The sequence below is a fragment of the Solea solea genome, chromosome 6, assembly GCF_958295425.1.
Source record: "Solea solea chromosome 6, fSolSol10.1, whole genome shotgun sequence".
Taxonomy (NCBI): Eukaryota; Metazoa; Chordata; class Actinopteri; order Pleuronectiformes; family Soleidae; genus Solea; species Solea solea.
The window spans coordinates 22,148,129-22,168,651 of NC_081139.1; the positions used below are offsets into that span (position 1 = coordinate 22,148,129).

The 20,523-nt window shown below is 38.9% G+C and overlaps 1 protein-coding gene across 3 annotated transcripts; it reads left to right on the forward strand.

Moving 5' to 3' along the window:
• The first annotated feature begins 398 nt into the window (after nucleotides 1-398).
• inavab (innate immunity activator b) lies at nucleotides 399-20,125 on the forward strand. 3 transcript variants are annotated; one of them, XM_058632297.1, is made up of 11 exons: nucleotides 399-466; nucleotides 584-694; nucleotides 8,465-8,592; nucleotides 11,459-11,592; nucleotides 12,783-12,905; nucleotides 13,038-13,269; nucleotides 13,448-13,501; nucleotides 14,918-15,218; nucleotides 15,771-15,926; nucleotides 16,442-17,144; nucleotides 18,515-20,125. In XM_058632297.1, the coding sequence occupies exons 3-11, from the start codon at nucleotides 8,538-8,540 to the stop codon at nucleotides 18,605-18,607; spliced, it is 1,851 nt and encodes a 616-aa protein (XP_058488280.1). In that variant the 5' UTR covers nucleotides 399-466; nucleotides 584-694; nucleotides 8,465-8,537; the 3' UTR covers nucleotides 18,608-20,125. The 3 variants fall into 3 exon arrangements, with proteins under 3 accessions (XP_058488280.1, XP_058488282.1, XP_058488281.1); XM_058632299.1 differs by having other exon boundaries at nucleotides 400-694; nucleotides 15,774-15,926; XM_058632298.1 differs by lacking the exons at nucleotides 399-466; nucleotides 584-694 and adding an exon at nucleotides 6,069-6,155.
• The last annotated feature ends 398 nt before the right edge of the window (nucleotides 20,126-20,523 follow it).

Consider the following 20,523-nt stretch of genomic DNA (forward strand, 5'->3'; position numbering starts at 1 on the left):
AGTAACTGAGAAGTGGATGAGCCATGCGGCATTCACTGACCCACAGTACGCTGGTAACATCTATAACTATAGCGGTAGATATAACTTGGAAATGCCTTTCGAACGCCGCTTAATGGCAATAAAAGCAAGGCGACTGCCCGAGACATTGTTATAAGTTATGGTTATTGATCAGTTTTAGCAACCAAGAAGCAGTCTTAACAGAAAGAGAGTAAAACACTGAAGACACAAAAGTAAGCCAGGAGTGTAAGGCACTACTTTCACAATTATTTTAATTAGCTCCAGCTTTATTGACCACTTTCATCATAATAAGGACCCTCATTCAAACGCATTGGCCTCTGTAAACACTTGGTTTTGTGGGCCAATTCATTTTTCCGACGGTCAACGAAGGCATCACAACATTGCTTTACCTTTACTGAGCTGTTTAAGTAGCTTCTCAAGCAAAAGTTTCGTCTGGCGTGTAAAAAATGTGAGTTTTAATGTTTGCGTTTCATCTCCTTCACTCGTTTACACCACAGAGACTCAACGCGAGGGTTTGTTGTCCCCACGCCAGGTGTTTCTTCTTATTTTTTCTTTTTTAAATCAGTGTATGAAGAAACAAACTTCCAGCTGAAATCTGGGAGAGTCAGTGGACCTCAGCCTCTGACTGTATGGATGCAGATGAGGCACGATGCTAGCTAGCTAAGTAGCTACCAAGGTAAGAGTAAAACAGAAATATCGTCATAAGTTGTGTGATTTGTCAACTCTTAAAGTGCACGTGTGCACGGCATTGATTAAGTGCAGTCTGCTTTGTTGCTCCCTTTAAATGTAATAACAGTAACCGAAGAGTGAAACGTTTTGGCGTTTAAAAAAGCGAGTTTTTAAGTTAGCTGCAAAGTTAGAGAGTTGAGGCCCTGCTGTTTTGAGAAGCTGGCTTGAGTGTGATGATGAAGAAAATCACAGCAATACCTATTTCAGTCCCTGTTTCTGTACATGTATTCGTTTTTATTCATGAGAGACATTTTCTTTCTGACATGAATAAAATGAAATGAAAGTGTTGGCATAACTACAGTATTTGATACAAGAGTATGCCCATCATGTCAACATTGGCAGCTATTGTCTATCAACAAATAGATATCATACATTTATTTTTATGATATTTTTGTTTTTGCCATTTTTAATATTGGGTAAAGTCTATACACATTCTTGTTTTCAGAACAGAAAGAAAAGACAGAGAAACAGAGAACAGAACTAGGATGGATCAAATTCAGTTAGGTTGTTGAAAACAACACTGATTTAGAAAACACTGCAGGAAAAGCTACAAATAAAACAACTTGGACCACCAGACCTGCCAGGGATCAAATATCAGCTGTTTCCAGCTACTTGCTTTATTCAATTTGTGTTATACATCAGTCATTCCCAGAGATGGGTCGTTGGAGATATTATTTGGGACATTTAACACATTTAACATATGATTTATTAAATAACACATGCTTAAAATTATATTTAGATTAATTTATCATAAAAATATATATCTCAATTTTCTTGGTTACCCATTCAAAATATTAGGTATTAGCAGTAAAACAGTCAGAAATGCTATATTGTGCAATTTGTATTTCTGAATAGGGTATGATAATTTGTCTAGTTGTCATTTATAAATAAACATGAAAGGAATAATGGTTGGAGAGGGCGCAAGCATAGAATCTGGCAGGAGCCTATTCAGCCTATTGTTTTAGCCATTAGTCATATCACAGATTTTCCATTATGCGATAATACATTTTAGAGTCAATATCGTCGGCCATAGTGCCAATATCATTGTCTATCATGCATCTCTACTACTTATGGGTAGTGTTTTCAATTTCTGCCAATAAATCCTACTAAATGTTGTACACTGGAACATAAACTGTTAAATACTACTAGGTGGAAGGGGAAAAAAAGAAAACTGACCAAACATTGGCCGAGAAAGAGGAAGAACAAATCAGCTGTATTATCAGCCATTGTCTGACCTGATTTCTAAAGAGAAACTTCATCTATAGACAAGTCAATGTCAGTCAACCTCTATTTAAAAGTGTAACATAACATGTATAAAGATATCAGACTGATTCACCGGCAGAGAATTAATATGTTTGGAACATCCACTTTCAACAGAAAAGCACAGTGCTGTAAAGAAAACAAATGAGAGGAAATGTACTATTCAAGCTGTGTTGTTATGCATATTATACATTAGCACTGTTATCTGATCAAAGTTGAACTGTTGAATTAAGAAACTTGGTATTCATTTGGAGTCACTAGTTTGCAGTTTCTTTGCCATGAGAAATTTTACTTAACTTCATTATAAATTAATTTGGAGATCCTAAACTGACATACTAAATGTAATTGCTGACCAAATGTTATAAAATAGTGCAATAGAAAACCTCTTTTCCATTCAAGGAATTTACATAAAGGCTCACACATTGTATTCATGGTAATGGCCTCAACAAAGAGCTTAAACAACCTGAAGCATATAATATACAGTCAGGAACGTTCTTGTTTTAAAGCTAAGTAAAAGCAGCTTTAGGGCTAAATGTGTCTCGTGTTGATGTGTTTCAGCTTGTTGAATCTCAACCACAGGCTAGGGCTTGGTTACAGTTCAGAATAACCCTTGATTTATACAGCGGTGCACTAACTTCTAATTCAACAATCCACATCAGACTCACCACTTCTGCCTGCATGCTCATTTAAGATGCGTGCAGTATTCATTTTGCTCCTTTATTACACTCAATTAGAGCCTTAAGCCTCAAGTAGTCAACAGGCAGTGAGAGGTGGGAGTGAGGCCAGCAGCTCGCTTTATTTGTATTTTAAAGCCTTACAATCTTGAGTACTGTTCAGCTTTATAGCACTTTATAATCAACGCCTTGATTTAAGCACCATTATGGCAAAGTGACCCATTAGAACCTGGCAGAAGAAGCTGCTTGTAAAATATTTAGGGGAAATGTCTGATCCCCGGGCAGCTGATGGTTCCACACACTGGCAGCAGCAGTAGTCTGGCCCCACACTTATAAAAGGCTTCAAGAATATTTAAAGAATTTGTTGTGCCAGCTGTTGTGAGTTGCCCACACAAAGCCCTCTCTCTGTCTCACAGGGACTTAAGGTTTATATAAGCTACCAGTGTCATTAACCAACTGGTTACTTCCACACCAGATGAGTGTCTGTGTCATTCAGGAGTGCAAAGGGATGATGCTCACATCGAGCATGACACAAATCAAGAAGACAAGCAGCTAGCAGCTCTGGGTCTTGTTAATTTTAAAATGTGTTTCAGCATTTCATAGCATTGTCTTATACCCCATTCCCACTGGTCAAACAAAACGTGTGTATTTCCAGTGAGAATGCATTTAATCGGCACTCCTTACACGTTTGTTTTTATCAGGTTCAGCTCTGATTGGCATAAGTGCCCCCCCCCCCCCCCCCCCATCTCATCCGTGACAAGCATGGGTGACACAGGGATGTAAAAAAACACCCCAGGCAGAATAGCCGCTGGATATGGGAATGGTGTTAATTGCCATTTTTAGTTGCCTCACCCGGGTCTGAAAAGCCTAGGTTATACCCACTATGTGTTGTGTGCTTTATTGTTGGGGTAACCTCTTTCAAGGACGTTCCCATGCATGATTGCAAGAGTACATGGCTCCTTATATCTGATCTGCAGTTATCAAACAGTTTGGTATGCAGTCTGTTTACACAAGGCGCTGCTGCTGCTACAGCCAATGCTCTTTTATTCTATTAACCTTACAGGTGCTGGTTAGTGCTATCATTCCTCCTGACATTTCCTCACACCTACACTCAGTTTACTGTTAATTTGGAATAGCTAGCTTAAATGAAAGTGGCCTATCACAATAGTTTAGATAAATCCTAATATGCAGCCTTTTCTTCAAAATACTAATCTGTGGATTGTTGTGCTCACTTATGGAAACTTTCTTAAACCTACCAGTTATAAATACTAACCCTGACCCCTACTGGCTGCTAACATATGCACTGATCCCATCATCAGTCCATTCATGAGTAATATCAGCCCACCATCCCATCTTTCTTGTTTCACTTTTTCCATTACACATTGGTTACTAAGGATCACTTTCATTATTGAATGAACAAATGATCACAAAATAAATACACAATGTATGTAAATGAAAAAAAAGTGTCATAGAGCATAGAAAGTGAGATATGTGCTTCAGGGCTGTGCCAAAAAAGGGAGGTAGACCTTACCAATGTCCATATACATTCAGATTTTACTGAATTGATACAGTAGCAAATGCTGTGATGGTAGTCCTGAGACGTAAACGTCACCTAATAATTGATGTGTAGTAAAGCCAATGAGTGGCAGCAGAGGTCAATTGACATGATATTGTGTATACCTCAAACACGTCCATCGCCCTTGCTGTTTAACGTTGTAAGAAATTCTGTATATGATATGGTTATTATTCAAAATGACTGGTTATTGCAAACTGTATCGTGGCCTATGTATTATGACATGTATTGTCACATGAGGTTAACATCTAACAATCGAGTAATTATTACACAATTGTTACAGGTTAGTTAAATGTTGATTGACTAATGAATTGGCTGATTGTTGAGGCTCTACTTGTGTCTACATGCCTGGTATATGTGAAGGCTTGTTCAGGCCCCACACTGTGAAGCCTAATTGGTGAAGTTACTGAACCAAATATCTTCTCCCTTTGTCCTGTAGCCTTCTTGGTGCCATGTCATCCGAGATGTGATTCTTGGCAGTCTGGGAGTGTCTGTGCACCCACATTCCTGGAAAGCCCAAAATGAATTTTGAGATTCAGAATGAATGTTAGCCATGCAGTCACAGAGAGCAGGTGCTGCCTCTGGATCTCTATAAATCAAGACTATCCCACGACCATGTGTTTCTTTCTTTTTAGATGAGGAAAAATGTCTGGCCATGAAAGGGCCATGGCATTGATTTTTATTTTGGGTGGGAAAAATAGTGAAGTTTCAGGCTATAGGAAAATCTTTGATCAAATTGTCAAGTTCAAAACTGGTTTGTTGAATTTTCTCACCCTTTAACAAGCCAGAAGATGGCAGTAGCCAGGCATTGGCCAGTTATTTGATTTTAACACTGAGACCTGAACTATCACAGTGGTAAGCTCTGATTTATAGTGGTCAATTTGAGAAAGCAGTAGTACAAGATAAAAGTGTCATAAAGAATTAGTTTCAAAGTCATGTCAGTCAGTCATCATCTACCGCTTTATCCTCAACCAGAGGGTCGCGGGGGGTGCTGTGCCAATCTCAGCTACATCGGGCGATAGGCGGGGTACACCCTGGACAGTTCGCCAGTCCATCGCAGGGCCACACACAGATAGAGACAAACAACCATTCACTCTCACACTCACTCCTATGGTCAATTTGGAGTGTCCAATTTACCTATCCCCACATTGCATGTTTTTGGACTGTGGGAGGAAGCCGGAGTACCCGGAGAGAACCCACGCACACACGGGGAGAACATGCAAACTCCATGCAGAAAGGCCCTTGTTCCAACCGGGGCTCGAACCCGGGTCTTCTCGCTGCAAGGCGAGAGTGCTAACCACTACACCACCGTGTGTCCCTAGTTTCAAAGTCATATCTGTAATTAGTGATGAGAGCTTGGCGGTTTCCTTTGTAATATTCATGTATCATTAACATTAGACTCTTTGAAAAATGTCACATGAACCTGCATCTACACATTTCATACGTCAGGAGTAAACAAGATTGTTTGATTTAATTAATCTGTCAACTACTTAATTGTTGGGACTATGACATGTCAGAGCATTGTTTAAGATGCCCATTTTATTAACAGCTTGTTTGAGGCTTCACCACTTTGTCTTTTTATAAGGCATTAGTGCTCTTGGTAATGAGGTTGCCACCGCCCATCTGTTTACTTTGTGGACTGATAAGTGACTTAAGTAAAGCACAATTTCTCAGTGTCTTGGTCATTGTTGTTGACACAGTTTCAAACTCAGATGGGAGTGCTGAGTTATATGATCCTAACTCCAGTGTTGTCCAGCCCTCTGTACGAGGCCACTCCTCCTCTTCTTCACAGCAGGCAGCGCTCCTCTGTGGGCGAGTCTCAGTTGTGCTTGTACCTTTTTCAATCACGTTGGGAATTCTAAGGGACGCGTCTCAGTTTCACAGTTTTGCCTAAGTTTGAAGTAAGTAGAATTTCCATGCAAGGCCTTTTAAATTTAGTTAGCTGATCCAAATCTTTTTTGATTGGATTGGCTGTCATGGTGTGAGTATTACTGAGACTGAGATTTGTGATTTTGGACAGAATATGTCAATGTGGTGGTGGTTGTATTTCTTCTGTTGTACTTAAATTTTAGGCAGACAATGTCTATAGTATGTTTTTCTTGTCCAGTACATTTGTTTTACCTGTTCCTAGTATTTATATTTGAGTTTCCATTCTAAGAGTGGATGTAATATTCTACTCAAAAATGTTAACTGGCTAAAAAAGGAAAATGTGTGGAAAAGAAAAGTTTTTACACAGATAAAATATATGTGAAATGTCAGAAATGTGGTGCAGACAGCTTGGTTTCGTGGTTTTAATTCCTTCACATCTACTATACATCAAATTACTGTAGTAGTTTTATTTCCCTCCTTTTAATGCATCAGATGTGTTGGAGGATTGACGGTCTACAGGCTTTCGCACAATACAGACTAAACACAATAGGGAAACTTTGTCTAAATTGTAAACTACAGAATGTCCCTGTGTGAAAGGTACAATGACATATGTGTCCTTTGTAGCTCAGAATCAATTAGTTGATCAATTGGTCAGTCACTCAACAGGACTGACACTAAAATCCATCACTATTTTATTAATTGCTTCATAGTGTTTGTATATATGTATTTTGTCCAAAAAAGGAAAAATATATGAAGATTCCAACCTTTTCTGATCTGAGGGTTTCTCTGTGTTTTGTCTTTGAAGGATCATTGGATTTTAGGTTGTCTGTCAGTTTAAAAACATGACAGTGAATATGTTTGTTTTCTATTTTTCAGACATAATTAATCAAAATCAAAAAATGATTATTATTTGATATTTGGTTAAGAAAGTATTGTTAGCCACAGCCCCGTTCTGATTTCTGCTATTGGGAGCCTCCCATAATAACTGCTGGTTAAAGGTTTTGTGCAAACATTATTTTTCCTACAGGTTGAACTGCTTGATGGTGATGGTTTTGTTTTTATTTGCTATTCATAAAAAAGGATTTGTCTTTATTTTGTTAAGACGGCACTTTCGGTGGGAGGGATGAAGTCGCCAGTCTCGGTCACATGAGATGCGTCATGCTTGTGTTATATTCAGGATTATAGTGATCCTGGAAAACACTATGTAGCTCAGACAACATTGTAGGAGAATTGCCTCCTCTATGTCATTGCTCATAATTTGACCTCATCTATTTCTTCCTCATAACTGGTGCGACACTTCCTACTGCTAGTTGAGTGAACTTCCTGTGCATTGGAATGCAACCTCTGCCACATTCCTGTGTTCTCATAGTTAATAATCAAACCAGCGAGCCTCACACTTATAATTTGGCTCTAGCTCTAGCGATGTCTCATGTGTCCGAAATCCCTTATCAGAATCCGTTATCAGAAGGAGATAATGGTCATCATGACGTTGGAGACTAATAAAATAGGGCATCATAGGAAACACCTCAGACTTGGCTACAGTTTTGTGTACTCATGCTGTTGTAGACATGATTACACCTGACTATGTTGTGTCAAGTAGGCGCGTCACACCTGAATCATTGAAACAGGTCACAAGATTAAGTCATAGGCAGACTTTAAAAAGGAAAAAAAAAGCATGTGCTGTTTAGAGGGAGATTCACTATTCTTTTCAGACTAATGACCAGTTATTTGTAATCATATTATAACAGGTGTTCATTAAAGCGTCATGAGTTTGTAATTTGTTTGTGAAACACTTCATTATATTATTTGTTCAAATCCTCTTCACGTCGGTATACCTATCAATAAGTGCATTTGTTTTTAAAAGTCCGGAAGAGATTGCGAAAGCTGGCTTCACTACAAATGATACAATATCCCACCTCCTTCCACCTGCTCTCTTATCAAAGCTCTACCTTCAAAACACAAAATATACTCGAGTGGAAGAGAGAGCACTGTGAGGACTGATACTATGACTACATTTCTACAAATGAGTTATAAAATGTTTTAGAATTTAATAACGGACTACAGCTTCCTTCGCCTGTGAATGGACTCTCTGAAGCTGCAATTTTAACACTCCTGTTTTCGGGACTATTTTAGTTTGGTCTTTTGGAACGTTGCTGTCTACAATAGTTTGGACAAATGAAGGAAAGTAGTATAAAAATGGCTTTGGTCTTCTTTGGGTGCATAATGATACTCTCAATTGGATTAGTCATACTAAACACTAAGGTGGCCCACATAATTAATCTGTACATCTGTAAAATTCATGTTGATGTGAAAAAAATAATCGTAAAATATTATTGTACAGGACATGATGAGCATCAACACTACCCCCCGTCACCACCACTGAAGATCAGCCTACAGAAAGTTGAGCTGCCGACATGGAAGGCAATGGAGAGATCAGTGACACTGATAGTGGCATCATCCTTCATTCAGGTAAAAGGCTTCAAGTCCAAGTCCTTTTTTTTCTATGTCAAAGGTGTATTTGTCTTAATGAGCGCACATTCATCTTGGCAATTCGCTCAGCTTATCTCACCGAAACTTGAGTTACACTTGGCTGCATTTCAAAACATTCTTTTACTCACTACAGTAACACTTTGATGGAGCAGATATGCTAGACAAAATGGGTGTACTCATTATGCCTGTAGTTCACTGCAGTTAGATGTTTGTCTGTGTTATATGTTGAGCATTAAGAATCTAAATCAGCCAACAATGCTGAGCAGAATTAGACTTAAATATTAGTAGAAAACAACATTGGCAAAATGTATTCAAGGGAGCATGGCACATTTATTGGATTGCTGTTGTATAAACATATGTATAAACATATAGTTGGATCTAAGATTCAGTATTTGCTCATAGAAACATTGCAGATTTATTTTCCTTTTATGAACAATTTATTCAATGATACATACTGTATAAAATGAAGTTGTGATTCATTTATGTAACAGATATCTCTTGGAAATGGCTGGCTTACCTATTCAAAATAATATTTATTCTCCTATACTACCGAATTAATCAAATTGGTAGTAGTAATAGTCTGTAATGTGCAGAAATGTGCACTTGTCATCTTCAAAGTGTGGGTCCCAAAATAAAACGTTTGGGAAACACTGATCAACACACACAAAGAAAACAAAAGACTAAGATTTTGTTTTCAAAAGATTTAACCCCCCCCCCCCCCCCGCGACTCTCCTGTGGAGGATAAAGTGGTAGAAAATGGATGGGATGGATAGGTTTAACTGGAGGCTTAAATCAGTGTTGAAATCCAGCAGCACAGACAGTATTGCATTACGATTAATGATAATCGTAACACAACACCTGCTTTTCCTGTCACACAGAAGACAAATAAGATGTCTCTTATTGTGTCTAAACATTGATGTAATTATATTTACTTTATATGAGACTTTAAGGTACTGCCTTGGGTGTTTTTGAAAATACAATGCGATCGTTTGCGTGGACGGTCATTAAAAGCTATTTTCGATGGTAGGTGCAGTTATCCATCTTATGACTCTTTACTTAACTATTTGATATGTTTTATTTCAAATACACATGCATTTCAAAGTCTCTGTCCTTAACATTTATTTATATCTACCCTGCTACTCCAGATCCCATTTAAATGTTTCACTCTCTTGTGCTCCACCAAGATTTTTAGCAAATGACATCTTTCATTAGCGTAACACAGTCTTGAAGTAAACAAGTACTGCTGTAATTGTGTTAGGAGCAGTCATGCCCTTGATTACATAATCAACATGCTTAAATCAACTCTGTACTCCACTCACACCACATTTGATTTAGGGAGTTAGTAAGCTCAAAACATGTGTCCTCTCCTCTTTGTTTAAGAGAACTAGGTGTCATGTGAAAACCAAAATTCATGTGGTCAACTGTGACATGCTGCCAAATTAGTCACTGTAATCTGCACATGAGGACACAACAAAATATTTTTGAAAAAGTGATGGGATGATGTGGTAGACTTTAAATGCGATAAAACAAATCAACCAGATTAAACATTTTTATTTGGGAGAAAATTCAAAAAACATACAAAGGTGACTGAAAATATTACTGTAAATTATAATTAAACTGGGTGTATTGTTCTGGGATTTTTTTTGGGGGCTTGCCACATTCAAATTCATTAAAACCAGTCACTAAACAATGTTTGTCTGCATTATTCCCTCTGTCCTATTAGCTAACAATACCATAAAATCAACAGGAACCTTTGGTCGTCTTGTTTTTGCTACACCCACTCATGTCTACTCATTAGTTATGGCTGCTTGGACATTCCTTTTGCCTTAATTGAACCATGTGACGTCTGCCCTATACAATGAGAAAGTGTCCATGGGCAAAGAATAGGCCAATTGTGTGTGTAGGAAACAGTTCTGTGCTCCATTGTTGTCCTGTCACACTTCGTTCCTGTCGCACCTCCGTGGTTTGTCAGTACCTGCAGGGATTCTGTTAATAATCTCTGAAGGTATGTGGCGCTCCGAATATTTTGCCTGAAGTCATTCCCACAGCTCTGAGACTAATCTTGATGTCATTAATCACCAAGACAGCAGACAGCACAAGTCAACCACCTGCACATTGTTTATAGTTTCCTAAATCTTGAGACATTCTGCAGTATCTGTGTCATGAACACTGTGACAACAAAAACTGCTGTCCTCTCTGTCTGAATTTAACATTTGAGCATTAGCAGTTAATCAGATTATACCGGAAACCTACTTGGTGATTTAAGCAAATATATTGGACTCATGGGGTAAACATATACTATTGGTATAATTACAAGAAATATAAGGCAATATAAGATACAATTTAGACTTAAGAAGATGGCTAATACAACAGGGTCTTAAGAACATCACTGGAATGACACAGAGCCCTTCATGTATCGGTCAAGCACATTGTATTTCAAACTTTACAAATTTTGGATCCAAAGATGTGAAGTGAGTTGTCAGTACATATCATAAACAATCGTTAACACAGTATAATGGAGTGGAATTTAACAAAGAACAAAATAATCAGTTTCTGAAAAAAACAATCACAGTTAAATCCACTCCCATATTTCACCACAACCAAAAACTAAAGATGATGAATTTCTTCTTTGCTCTGTTAAGTCTTTTTGTTCTTGTGGGAACTTGAATGTGCAACTTCAGCTTTACATTGTGGTTTTACTTTGTTTTGGCTTTAATTAGTCACCTCTGTCTTCATTTTCTACCGACCAATGTGTCAAGCACTAAAAAAGCGATATGATACACTTGCAGTTAAATCACATAACCTCAAATAAGTGCATTTGCTTCTTACCTGTTGATTGACACAGGCTCGGACAGCCCGACGACGCATACTAAGGATGTGACCACCCACACGAGGGCCATGAAGCTCAAACACCAGGCTCTCCAAGACCGACTGGAGCTCTGCATACTGGAGCTTAAGAAAGTCTGCATCCGTGAAGCTGTAAGTGGTTTTAATCTATATTACGAATCATCGGAATAAAAACTAATTTGTCTGCATTAAAAGTTAGGTTGAATACCTTCCACATTATCATTATAGTCTACATGTATTATAATCTTTAAGAGTTATTGATCTAGTTATAACAAAACCCCACACAGTTGTTCATTAGATTCTCTTTTACAAGGTCATGCACCCTCTTACCATAATGCTCTATCAACATGGCCTTGATATCATGGTGGTTGACTCTAGCCAGGAGCTCCACTGAGAGGAAATTAAAAGGCTTCTTCTCCTTTGTATTGTGATTAGTGGTAAAAGCCAGAACAATAGTGTGACAAACACTCCCTTTTCTTTTCAGATACATTGTGTAGACCATGAATTGTGGATGTTGTGAATTTTTCTGCTGTATTTTGCTGATTCAATTGGCCATACTAATTTAAATGTTCCCATAACTAATTTGGATAGAAATCTGCCACATGCCCCCCCCCCCCCAATCTTTCCTTTTGCTGTGAGCTATCAGATAAAGATGAAAGACAAGTCATTTCAAAACTGGACACATGCTGGGCTTTAGGAGTGTTGCTGTAAGTGTCTACGTAATTGCTCCAGGGTAAAATCCCAGGACTGATCATTCTTTCCTGTTGACACTGGGCTGGGCACTCCTGTTGAGACATGCTTAGGTGAACTAATAGCAGGCATGATGATGCGTCTCCCTTCTCTCTGTGACAAAAGAACAAGTTATCTCAGTGGCCACTTGTTTGGTTTTGTCTTTAAAGGTGGCTCTGTAGGAGTGACTCAAAGTAGCAGTGTGTGATGACTGTTCTCTAATGAAATCAGTAACTATGTGTTGTCATGCTCAGAGTTCATTTGGATATAGATATGCTTTGCAATGAGAAAGTGAGACCAAAAGAATGTGTTGTTGAAAGGAAATCTCACAGCGTTGTGCAACAGATTCCCTGAACCTCTATGCCTCAACATGTAAAGAGGAAAGATACTGTATCTTTACATCATTTCCAAACTGCCACAGACGTGTTTGAATAAGCTATCTGAACAGACATGCATGTCTTTATTTGAACGAATAAGCCGAAAGTATCCATCCGTGTTGATTTGTATCTTAATCTTGATAAACAGTGTGATCTGTCTTCAAAAAAGTACTAATTCATGTTCAAACATTGCTTTGAATTGTCTTCCCTGTTCAGGAGTTGACAGGACGCCTGTCAGATGATTACCCTCTCCTGCCGGGAGAGAAACCTCCACAGATTCGCAGACGAATTGGAGCTGCCTTTAAACTAGACGCACAAAGCTTCCCTCAGGGAATAGAGGTACAAGAAGCAGTTTGAGACTTGAAGACAGAATATTATTTTCAAATAATGTATAGAGCTCAAGGATGTCGAATGTTTCAAGAGTCATTCCTTTTTCTCTCTCTCTTCCCCCATGTCACAACCATTTTTCAGGAGTCAGAACTGAGTTTAGTGGATGCTGAGTTGGCTCTTCAGATGAAAATATACGAGGCAGCACGAAAGCTCTACCAGGAGGATCACCTGAGTAAGGCTGTTAAAAAGAGTCGTTTACAGCAGTGCAAGAGAGAGGACAGGAAACTGAAGCAGCTGCAAGAGACGTCCTTTCAGCTGCGCCTCAAGCACGGCCGATCATCGCCACTCCCTGCTTTTAATATTGCACAACAAGGTGAGAGCCCCATGGCCTCCACCATCTTTCATAGTGTGTTAGGAATAGATCGATTTTAATATCTTGATATAGCTGGCCTTGACTTTCCATAGGTTTGTAGGAGTGTGTCATTTTATAGTTTGAATGTAAATTCTGTTTAAATCTAAATGTTTTGTCTGTTTCTGTATCTGGTTTTCAGATGTGGGTACGTCTGATGACAGCTCCCTGTCTGATTCTGTGGTTCAAGATGAAGGTAAGACTTCTTTGTTTGTTTCAACATGACAGTTGATCTGTTTGCACATGAGGGTCAATAAAGCAGATTTTATGATGTTTGAAAGCTGGACATTGTTTGTTGTGTGACCAGTTAACCCTAAATCTTGTAGCAATGTGAGCAGAGTCCAGTTTTAGTCCTCATTTAGACCTGGATTCAGCATGTGTCCTGACAGAGCTGATCACAAGTGAGCAGGTCTAAGATCACACACAGCTTTATACTCTGTCTTGAATGTGTGATGACTTTCGATTAGGGCTGTCGATAGAAAAAATAAATAATGATCGCGATTAAATGTTTGCTTTTCTTCTAATGACTAAATTAATGAGTAATCGGACAGTGTGCATTTCGGACACCATTGTTTAATTGTATCTTTCTTTTTAAACAGAACCACACATGGAACTATGTGATTTCAAAGAGACTCGGGCCTATCATGTGCCTACCAGGTCATCTTAAAATAAAGGCTCAACATGGATGACTGCCATCCTCTGTGCAACAAGAATATGTGTTAACATCACAACAAAAAAACCCACCTGAGAATGTCCTTAGGGGGAGGGAGGGGGGAGGGGCAGGCAGGTGACTGTTTTGCACGGATCATTTCCAGCGCTTTCATGTCAGAGGTCAGCGCACACCAGATGTAAACAAACTTGCGCTAACTGTTTTAAATTATTTAATCGCGTTTATCTCAGCCGTATTAATCACAGCGATTAATGCATTAACTTTGACAGCCCTACTTTTGATTGAATCTTTCTACTACTTAATTTTAGAGGATACTGGCTGAGGTCCTCATGGATAACAAATGTGTCCACATTGAGTCTTGGGTGTGTTCACATATGTACTCAGAGCTGTCCACTTGTGTTGAAATCATCAAGGACAGATGTGAAAAGGATGGTTCAGATGTTTTTTTGAAGTGTGGTTGTATGAGTACTGAAACAGAGTCTGAGCTGGTTGCTCTCTGTGCAAAAACCAGCCACAAATGAGCACTCCCTCTCTCAGGGAAAACATGGCTGCCAGCACCTGCCACTTAACAAAGGGTTTCAGCTAACAATATCTGTGCCAGCTCCGGTGTCTGTTGTCTCCGCTGCCACTTTGCAATCTGCTTACTCACCCACACTAAAGTCCATAAAGAAAATTGTTCAGTTCAGTTTGTGCCTTTGGTGTTTGAAAATCTCTTATTCAGATTTACCTTAGATCAACCACAGCAACTGTCATGTCACGGCAAGTTTAAAACACTGATTTTTTCTCTCTGTACTTTAGTGTGGTTTTAAAGGTGTCTCTTACAACCACACTTCTAAAAACCTGACTGTTCCCTTTAATACCAGGCCTGAATCTTAATGAAAGAAAAAGAAAAGGCAACACTAAATAAATATAACATACATTGCAAAATGTCTATTTTTTCAGAAGTGACAAGCCAGTCATCGCAGCCGTCCTCAGGTCTTCCCTATCCAGCAGAGACAGATGCTCCTCAGCCCCCCTCTGAGTCCTCACACTTGTCTGTAGACGGCTCCTCTACACCTGTGGATCAACATTCTCTGCTTCTGACACCAAATAAATCTCCTCATCTGAGCTTTGACTCTTTGCTGAGTTTAAACTCAAGCCCAGTGTATGACCCTCCTCCCATCCAACACTCCCCGTGGACTGAGTCCAGTCTGGACCAACCTTATCAGAAGAGCAAGAAATCTCGCTCTTCTACCAAGACAAGGTAAGACTGGCCATCCATGTTATCGCCTTTCCTGCTCATCAAGTTTTCAGAATTAAAGGAGTCCTGTGACCTTTTGGAGCATAGTAGCCTGTGTGAAATGCAATGTTAACATTAACAAGCTTGAGCTGAAAAGATGCTGGTGGGACTATTTAGAAAAACTGGAGGAAGAAGAAGACAATGGAATATGGAAGTCAAAAAAGTAGAACTTGTTTTATGATTAGTTCATAGTTATCTTTCAAGTAATTTCCAGTTTCAATTTCCTATTACTTTTATTGTACCTGCCTTATCACTGTGTAGATGTCAGTATTGGTATTGATGAATGCGCAACACTGCCATCTGCTTTAGCACTGGTGCTACTGCAGTCAGTGTGTAGTCTTAGACATTTACAGTGACAGCTTCACACAGAGATGTCATTCATGCTTTATTGTAGTGACTGTAGTATACAAGAGGCAACATTTTGAAGTTTATTATTAATACTTGTTATTAATACAATGGTTAGTTGTGTTTATTCTCTAAAACATATGTCTTGTTCTTCTCCTTTTGTGTTTTCAGCAGTCCGGCCAAAAGCGAACTGCTGCCACCTTTAGAGGCTTGTTTACCACAGTCTGCTCTGCCAGTGCAACTCTCCCATCTAAAGCTGAGCCGCACCCTCTCCAGCAGCACTCCCTCCACACCAGAGATGCGCGTGCACCGGCAGCTCTCTCTCAGGTAGCTGCACCTACACATCACGTCCTAGTACTTGTGAATTAGTCACAGTGATATCATTCCTCCATCTCACCCACTTATCTGTTCACTTACTGGTTTAAAAATATTTGTAAAATAAATCTTTCCTGAAGCACATAAATGTTTGTGTACCTTTTAACAATGACCTGTGTTCTTCAGTAGCAGTCTACTGAGGATGTCATGTGTAATTGATTTAATTCTAAATGTCAGTTATATTCTAAATGTTTGTCAGACACTTAAGATGGTACTGTACTCAGCAGGAGTTGATGTCCCAGCTGCAAAAGCACACACACACACACACACACGCATATCTTCATCATGTCTCTTGCTCAGTTGCAATTTTTTAATCAAAAGCTATGCTGTCATAATAAAAAAGTAATATAGTGAAGAGGCTGGCAGGATGTAATGCTTTTAAAGCTTTTTTTTAAATCTAGACTATATTAGATCTAAATATTTAGAAGTTGTGCAGCTTTCTGATAACATTGTTCTGATTTGCACAGGTTGTCCAATCCTGAATCTCCATTTGAAAAGGAACGTGGTCGCACCAGAGGTCCAAGACGACGCCTGACAGAATATACAATAGCGTTACCAGAAACCACTCCTCCCTCAGTGAAGTATGGAAGCCATGCAAGCTCTGACGACAGTAACTCCGAACATTCCTTCGCATCTTACAATAGCTCCCCGTGTAAGGATTTCCCCTGTGATATGCCCAAACAGTACCGGCCTTCATTACCGTATTGTAGCCCGGTTACCAGCTTTGGACCTCAAGGCTTCTCACGCACTGCTTTTTATCATAATCCCAGACTCCAGTCCAGCCCCACTGTTCATAAAGCCTATTACAATGAAATGGTCTACTCGCCTGATGCAGAGCTATCAAGGAACTATTACTCCCCGCAAGCTTCCTGTCCATCTGGTAGATATGATTATTGGTATAAAGACCCTGCTGTGTCCCACCAGAGAGCTCAGAGGCCTTTACCTCCTGACGTCAGACTCTCGCCCTCACCTGCTCAATGGGACCACCCACACTACTGCCCCAGTGGTGTCCCCCGGCAAGTGGTGAATGAACAGCTCAAGTCGTGGCATCGGCGCAGTCAGCTGAAATCCCCCAGATCTCGATCTCTTGACCGCCAGGGAGCAGTTCGAATGAAAAACCTTTCACTGCGGGAGTCGCCCTGTCACCAAAGTCAAAAGTACCATGAACAGGTAAGAACACTGACGTTTTCTCTACGCCTCCCAGCTTTTCAGCAAAGACATAACCGACAATTTGTCAGCCTAAAAGATAGTTAAGTGAGAGAATTTAATATTGGGACAATATTACTTTTGTGAGCATGCTCTTCAAAACTTCCTTATGAAAATACAGTAATAGTGAGAAGGATTTTAGTATAAAGAAATGTGTCCGCTGGTCTGTTTCTCTTAAGCTCTTTGACAGAATTCTTTGGCCCAGTCTTTATCAGCAGCTGCCATAGCAACCAATGTTGCAGCTCAAGCCCTGAGCATGAAGTAGAGGTCAGGATATGATAAACTGAGGCTCCAGTTACTTAACAACTGGTGTGTCCCAGTGTCTCAAGGCAAATTAGTTTCACTAGTCAAGTCTCAAGTGCACATTCGCCTGATTGTATAAATTGTCTTTCAATAGCACAGAATGAGCCTCTTACAGTATATTTATATCAGAAGCCATGACAGCTCTATAGATGCCATCATTTTGGACCACCATGTTTTTATAGTAGCCTACAATGGACAAACTATACCTCTTTTGAGTTTTGAAGGCTACATAGTTTCTCCAACACATTTTGAAGGGACGGGAAAGGTGAGGGATATTCAGCTGCAACATACAACTCCACAAATTCATGTTTTTAAATTCTACACACTGTAGCCTTTGGGTTAAGGATAGCTGCCATTTCTTGTTCTGAATACATTCCAGAATGGAATGTGGGTCAATACACAACGAACCTAGTGGAGTGAAGTGTAGTAAATGTAATGTAGTGCAATGTTTAATATGATTTGGCCAAGAAGGAATGTCTGCTTGTTGTGTCTACTCTGTTCTCCTCAGTGCGTTGCAGTTCAGTAAAAATGTGTCTGCTGAAGAAAAATCAGTTTTTCATCCCGTTTTTCATTGAAATTATAGATTGTGATGAAAGTTGTGGATTAGAATTAATGATTACCTGATGTGTGTTACTTAAGTATTGTAAGTGTTTGTTTGTGTTGATGCACTGTGATCTGGCAGTACTGCAGTTTATGGGGTATACTGTAGCTTTAACATGACTGCAGTACAAGTACAACACAGTTCAAATAATACTTCTATATCTTTCTTTGTTTGTATAGACATGTGAACATGTTTTCCCTGTCTGTTTATTTTATTTTATTTAATTTTTGTTATTTTTAAACACTAAATATCCCAAAATAGCCACAGTGGAGGCTGCTGATACCTTCACCTAATGTGTCAATGAACATGAATATAAGTGGTAGATAAGTTTGCGCATTACCAAATTAGCTGTGTGTTGTTAGGTTTACCTGTTTTTTACCAGAAAACTGAAAGTTTTGTTGCTTTTTTGTGTCCTGTTGCTGATTTATAGGTAATCCAAAGACTGCCTCACCAGAGAACTGCAGATGACACTCAAGACCACTGGGTGGTAGACGACGGCTCTCACTACATAAGTCAAGTTTAAAGACATGAAAGTCGAAAACTCCAAACATGAACATGGATAGTTTTCTAACAGACCAAAACAAAGTAGTCAGAAAATGACAGTGGATATTTGTTTTTACCCATCATGAAAGCTTTGTACTTGCTAGTCTGCATTTGGGCGTACAGTTGGGAGGATGAAATTCATTCCAAAACAATAACACCACAAACTATGGCCTCTCACGTTACTACAAACTTGAACCAACACCTCTCTGACACACACTGATTAAATCTAATTGCAGAGCTGTGTTTTTTTACTCTAAACTGTGTGTTGTTTTAATCCACTTTGTGTTTGTTATTCTGTAAAATCCTTCGTGTCAAACCATCCCAGAGTTTCTGCACTGTGACAAACGGGGTCGTTTTCATGTGTGAAGGAATCACTAATGAAATCAAACTGGTTGACGACGGCACAAGCTGGTACACAAAGATAGCCACTAAATTTGCTCATTGTATTATGAGAAATGTGAATGTTTTTGTAAAAACAATTAACGTCATATAGGCCATACTGCTGGTGTTGAACTCAGATTAATAATGACTTCTTTTAAACATGTTAAATGTAAACTGCCAAGTTATACTGAATGTGGAAAGTGAGATGTTCACTCTTCACTTTGTTACTTTGAGTGCAAAGTTCTCCTTTAAATGTGTATGAAGGAAACAAATGCATTGTAAAATAATTTAAAACAGCATAATTTTCCCCCTTTTTAAGTACATTTTATTTGTAATCATGCCTTAATTTAGTCACCCTGTTAATGAACTTGAGCTGCTTACTGTATATTTTCTTTCCAGATTTGTCCTCTCGTGTACTTTTGTACAGTAAAAACGGTCATGTTTTTTATACGTAGCCATGCCTGTGGCTGTTAACTTGAATTTCTAACCGATTAAATCAACTAGTTGAAACTATTAACACACAAAAAAAGTAGCAAATGAAGATTAAAAGTACCCTCTTGCTTGGCAGCTGAAGATGTGTCAATGAGCTTTGACCTTATATTTCTCTGTCTTTTGACACAGCAGATCACTTTCCACTAGTTGTCTTTTTAATCGCTCCAAATGTAATTTAGTGTGAATGGTACTCAAAATGCTGCCAATGTGCGTCAGTGTTTCGCAACCAAACAAGATTTTATTGTTGGTCATTTATGAACTACACCTAATAAATATACACATTAAGCCACAGCACAACACTGACTGCTCTCCCTCTGTGATCTATTTATGTGTTAATTTATTGTGATTTACACCATAGGGCTCATGGAAAGTCAGACTTGAAATGAAAGAAAACTTTGATAGAGTTTGTGTGACCCAGCAGCGGAAAAGACTGCGTTTAGTAATGACTAATGAAAGATGCAAGACCACAATCATGTTACCTTGTGTGCAGTGTGCCTTTTTTTTACTGTCTTCTATTTATCAATAACAGTAGTTTTAAATTGACCTAATAATGTGTTACATTGCTGTATAAAAAAATCTGTGAAATGTTTTTCCTGTGGAAGTAAATAAAGAGTAATGTTGTTTATTGTTGACTTTCATTTGCTTGTGTTGGGGAATTCACACCTACATTTCAAGCCACAAGTGACTTGACAAATATGAGAACAGTAACCACAAAACCAAAGTCACAACCAAGTTTAATTTAAATATTTATCACGGCTAAATAAGACAAACTGACCAAACAAAAAGTAACATGCGGCTTTAAACGCTTAACTCGGAGTAAAAGTATTAAATAAGTAATAACCATGGTTAGATCAGAGGTAGAGTGAGTTCACTCTCAACTAAATGGTTGTGGGTTTGATTCCCAGCTCCACTAGTCTGTGCCCTAGGACAAGACACTTTCCTACGTTGCTCCTGACAGCTGTGCAGACAATGGTTATGAATTGAAACGTCATCATCATCATCATCTTTTTCACAAAAACTGAG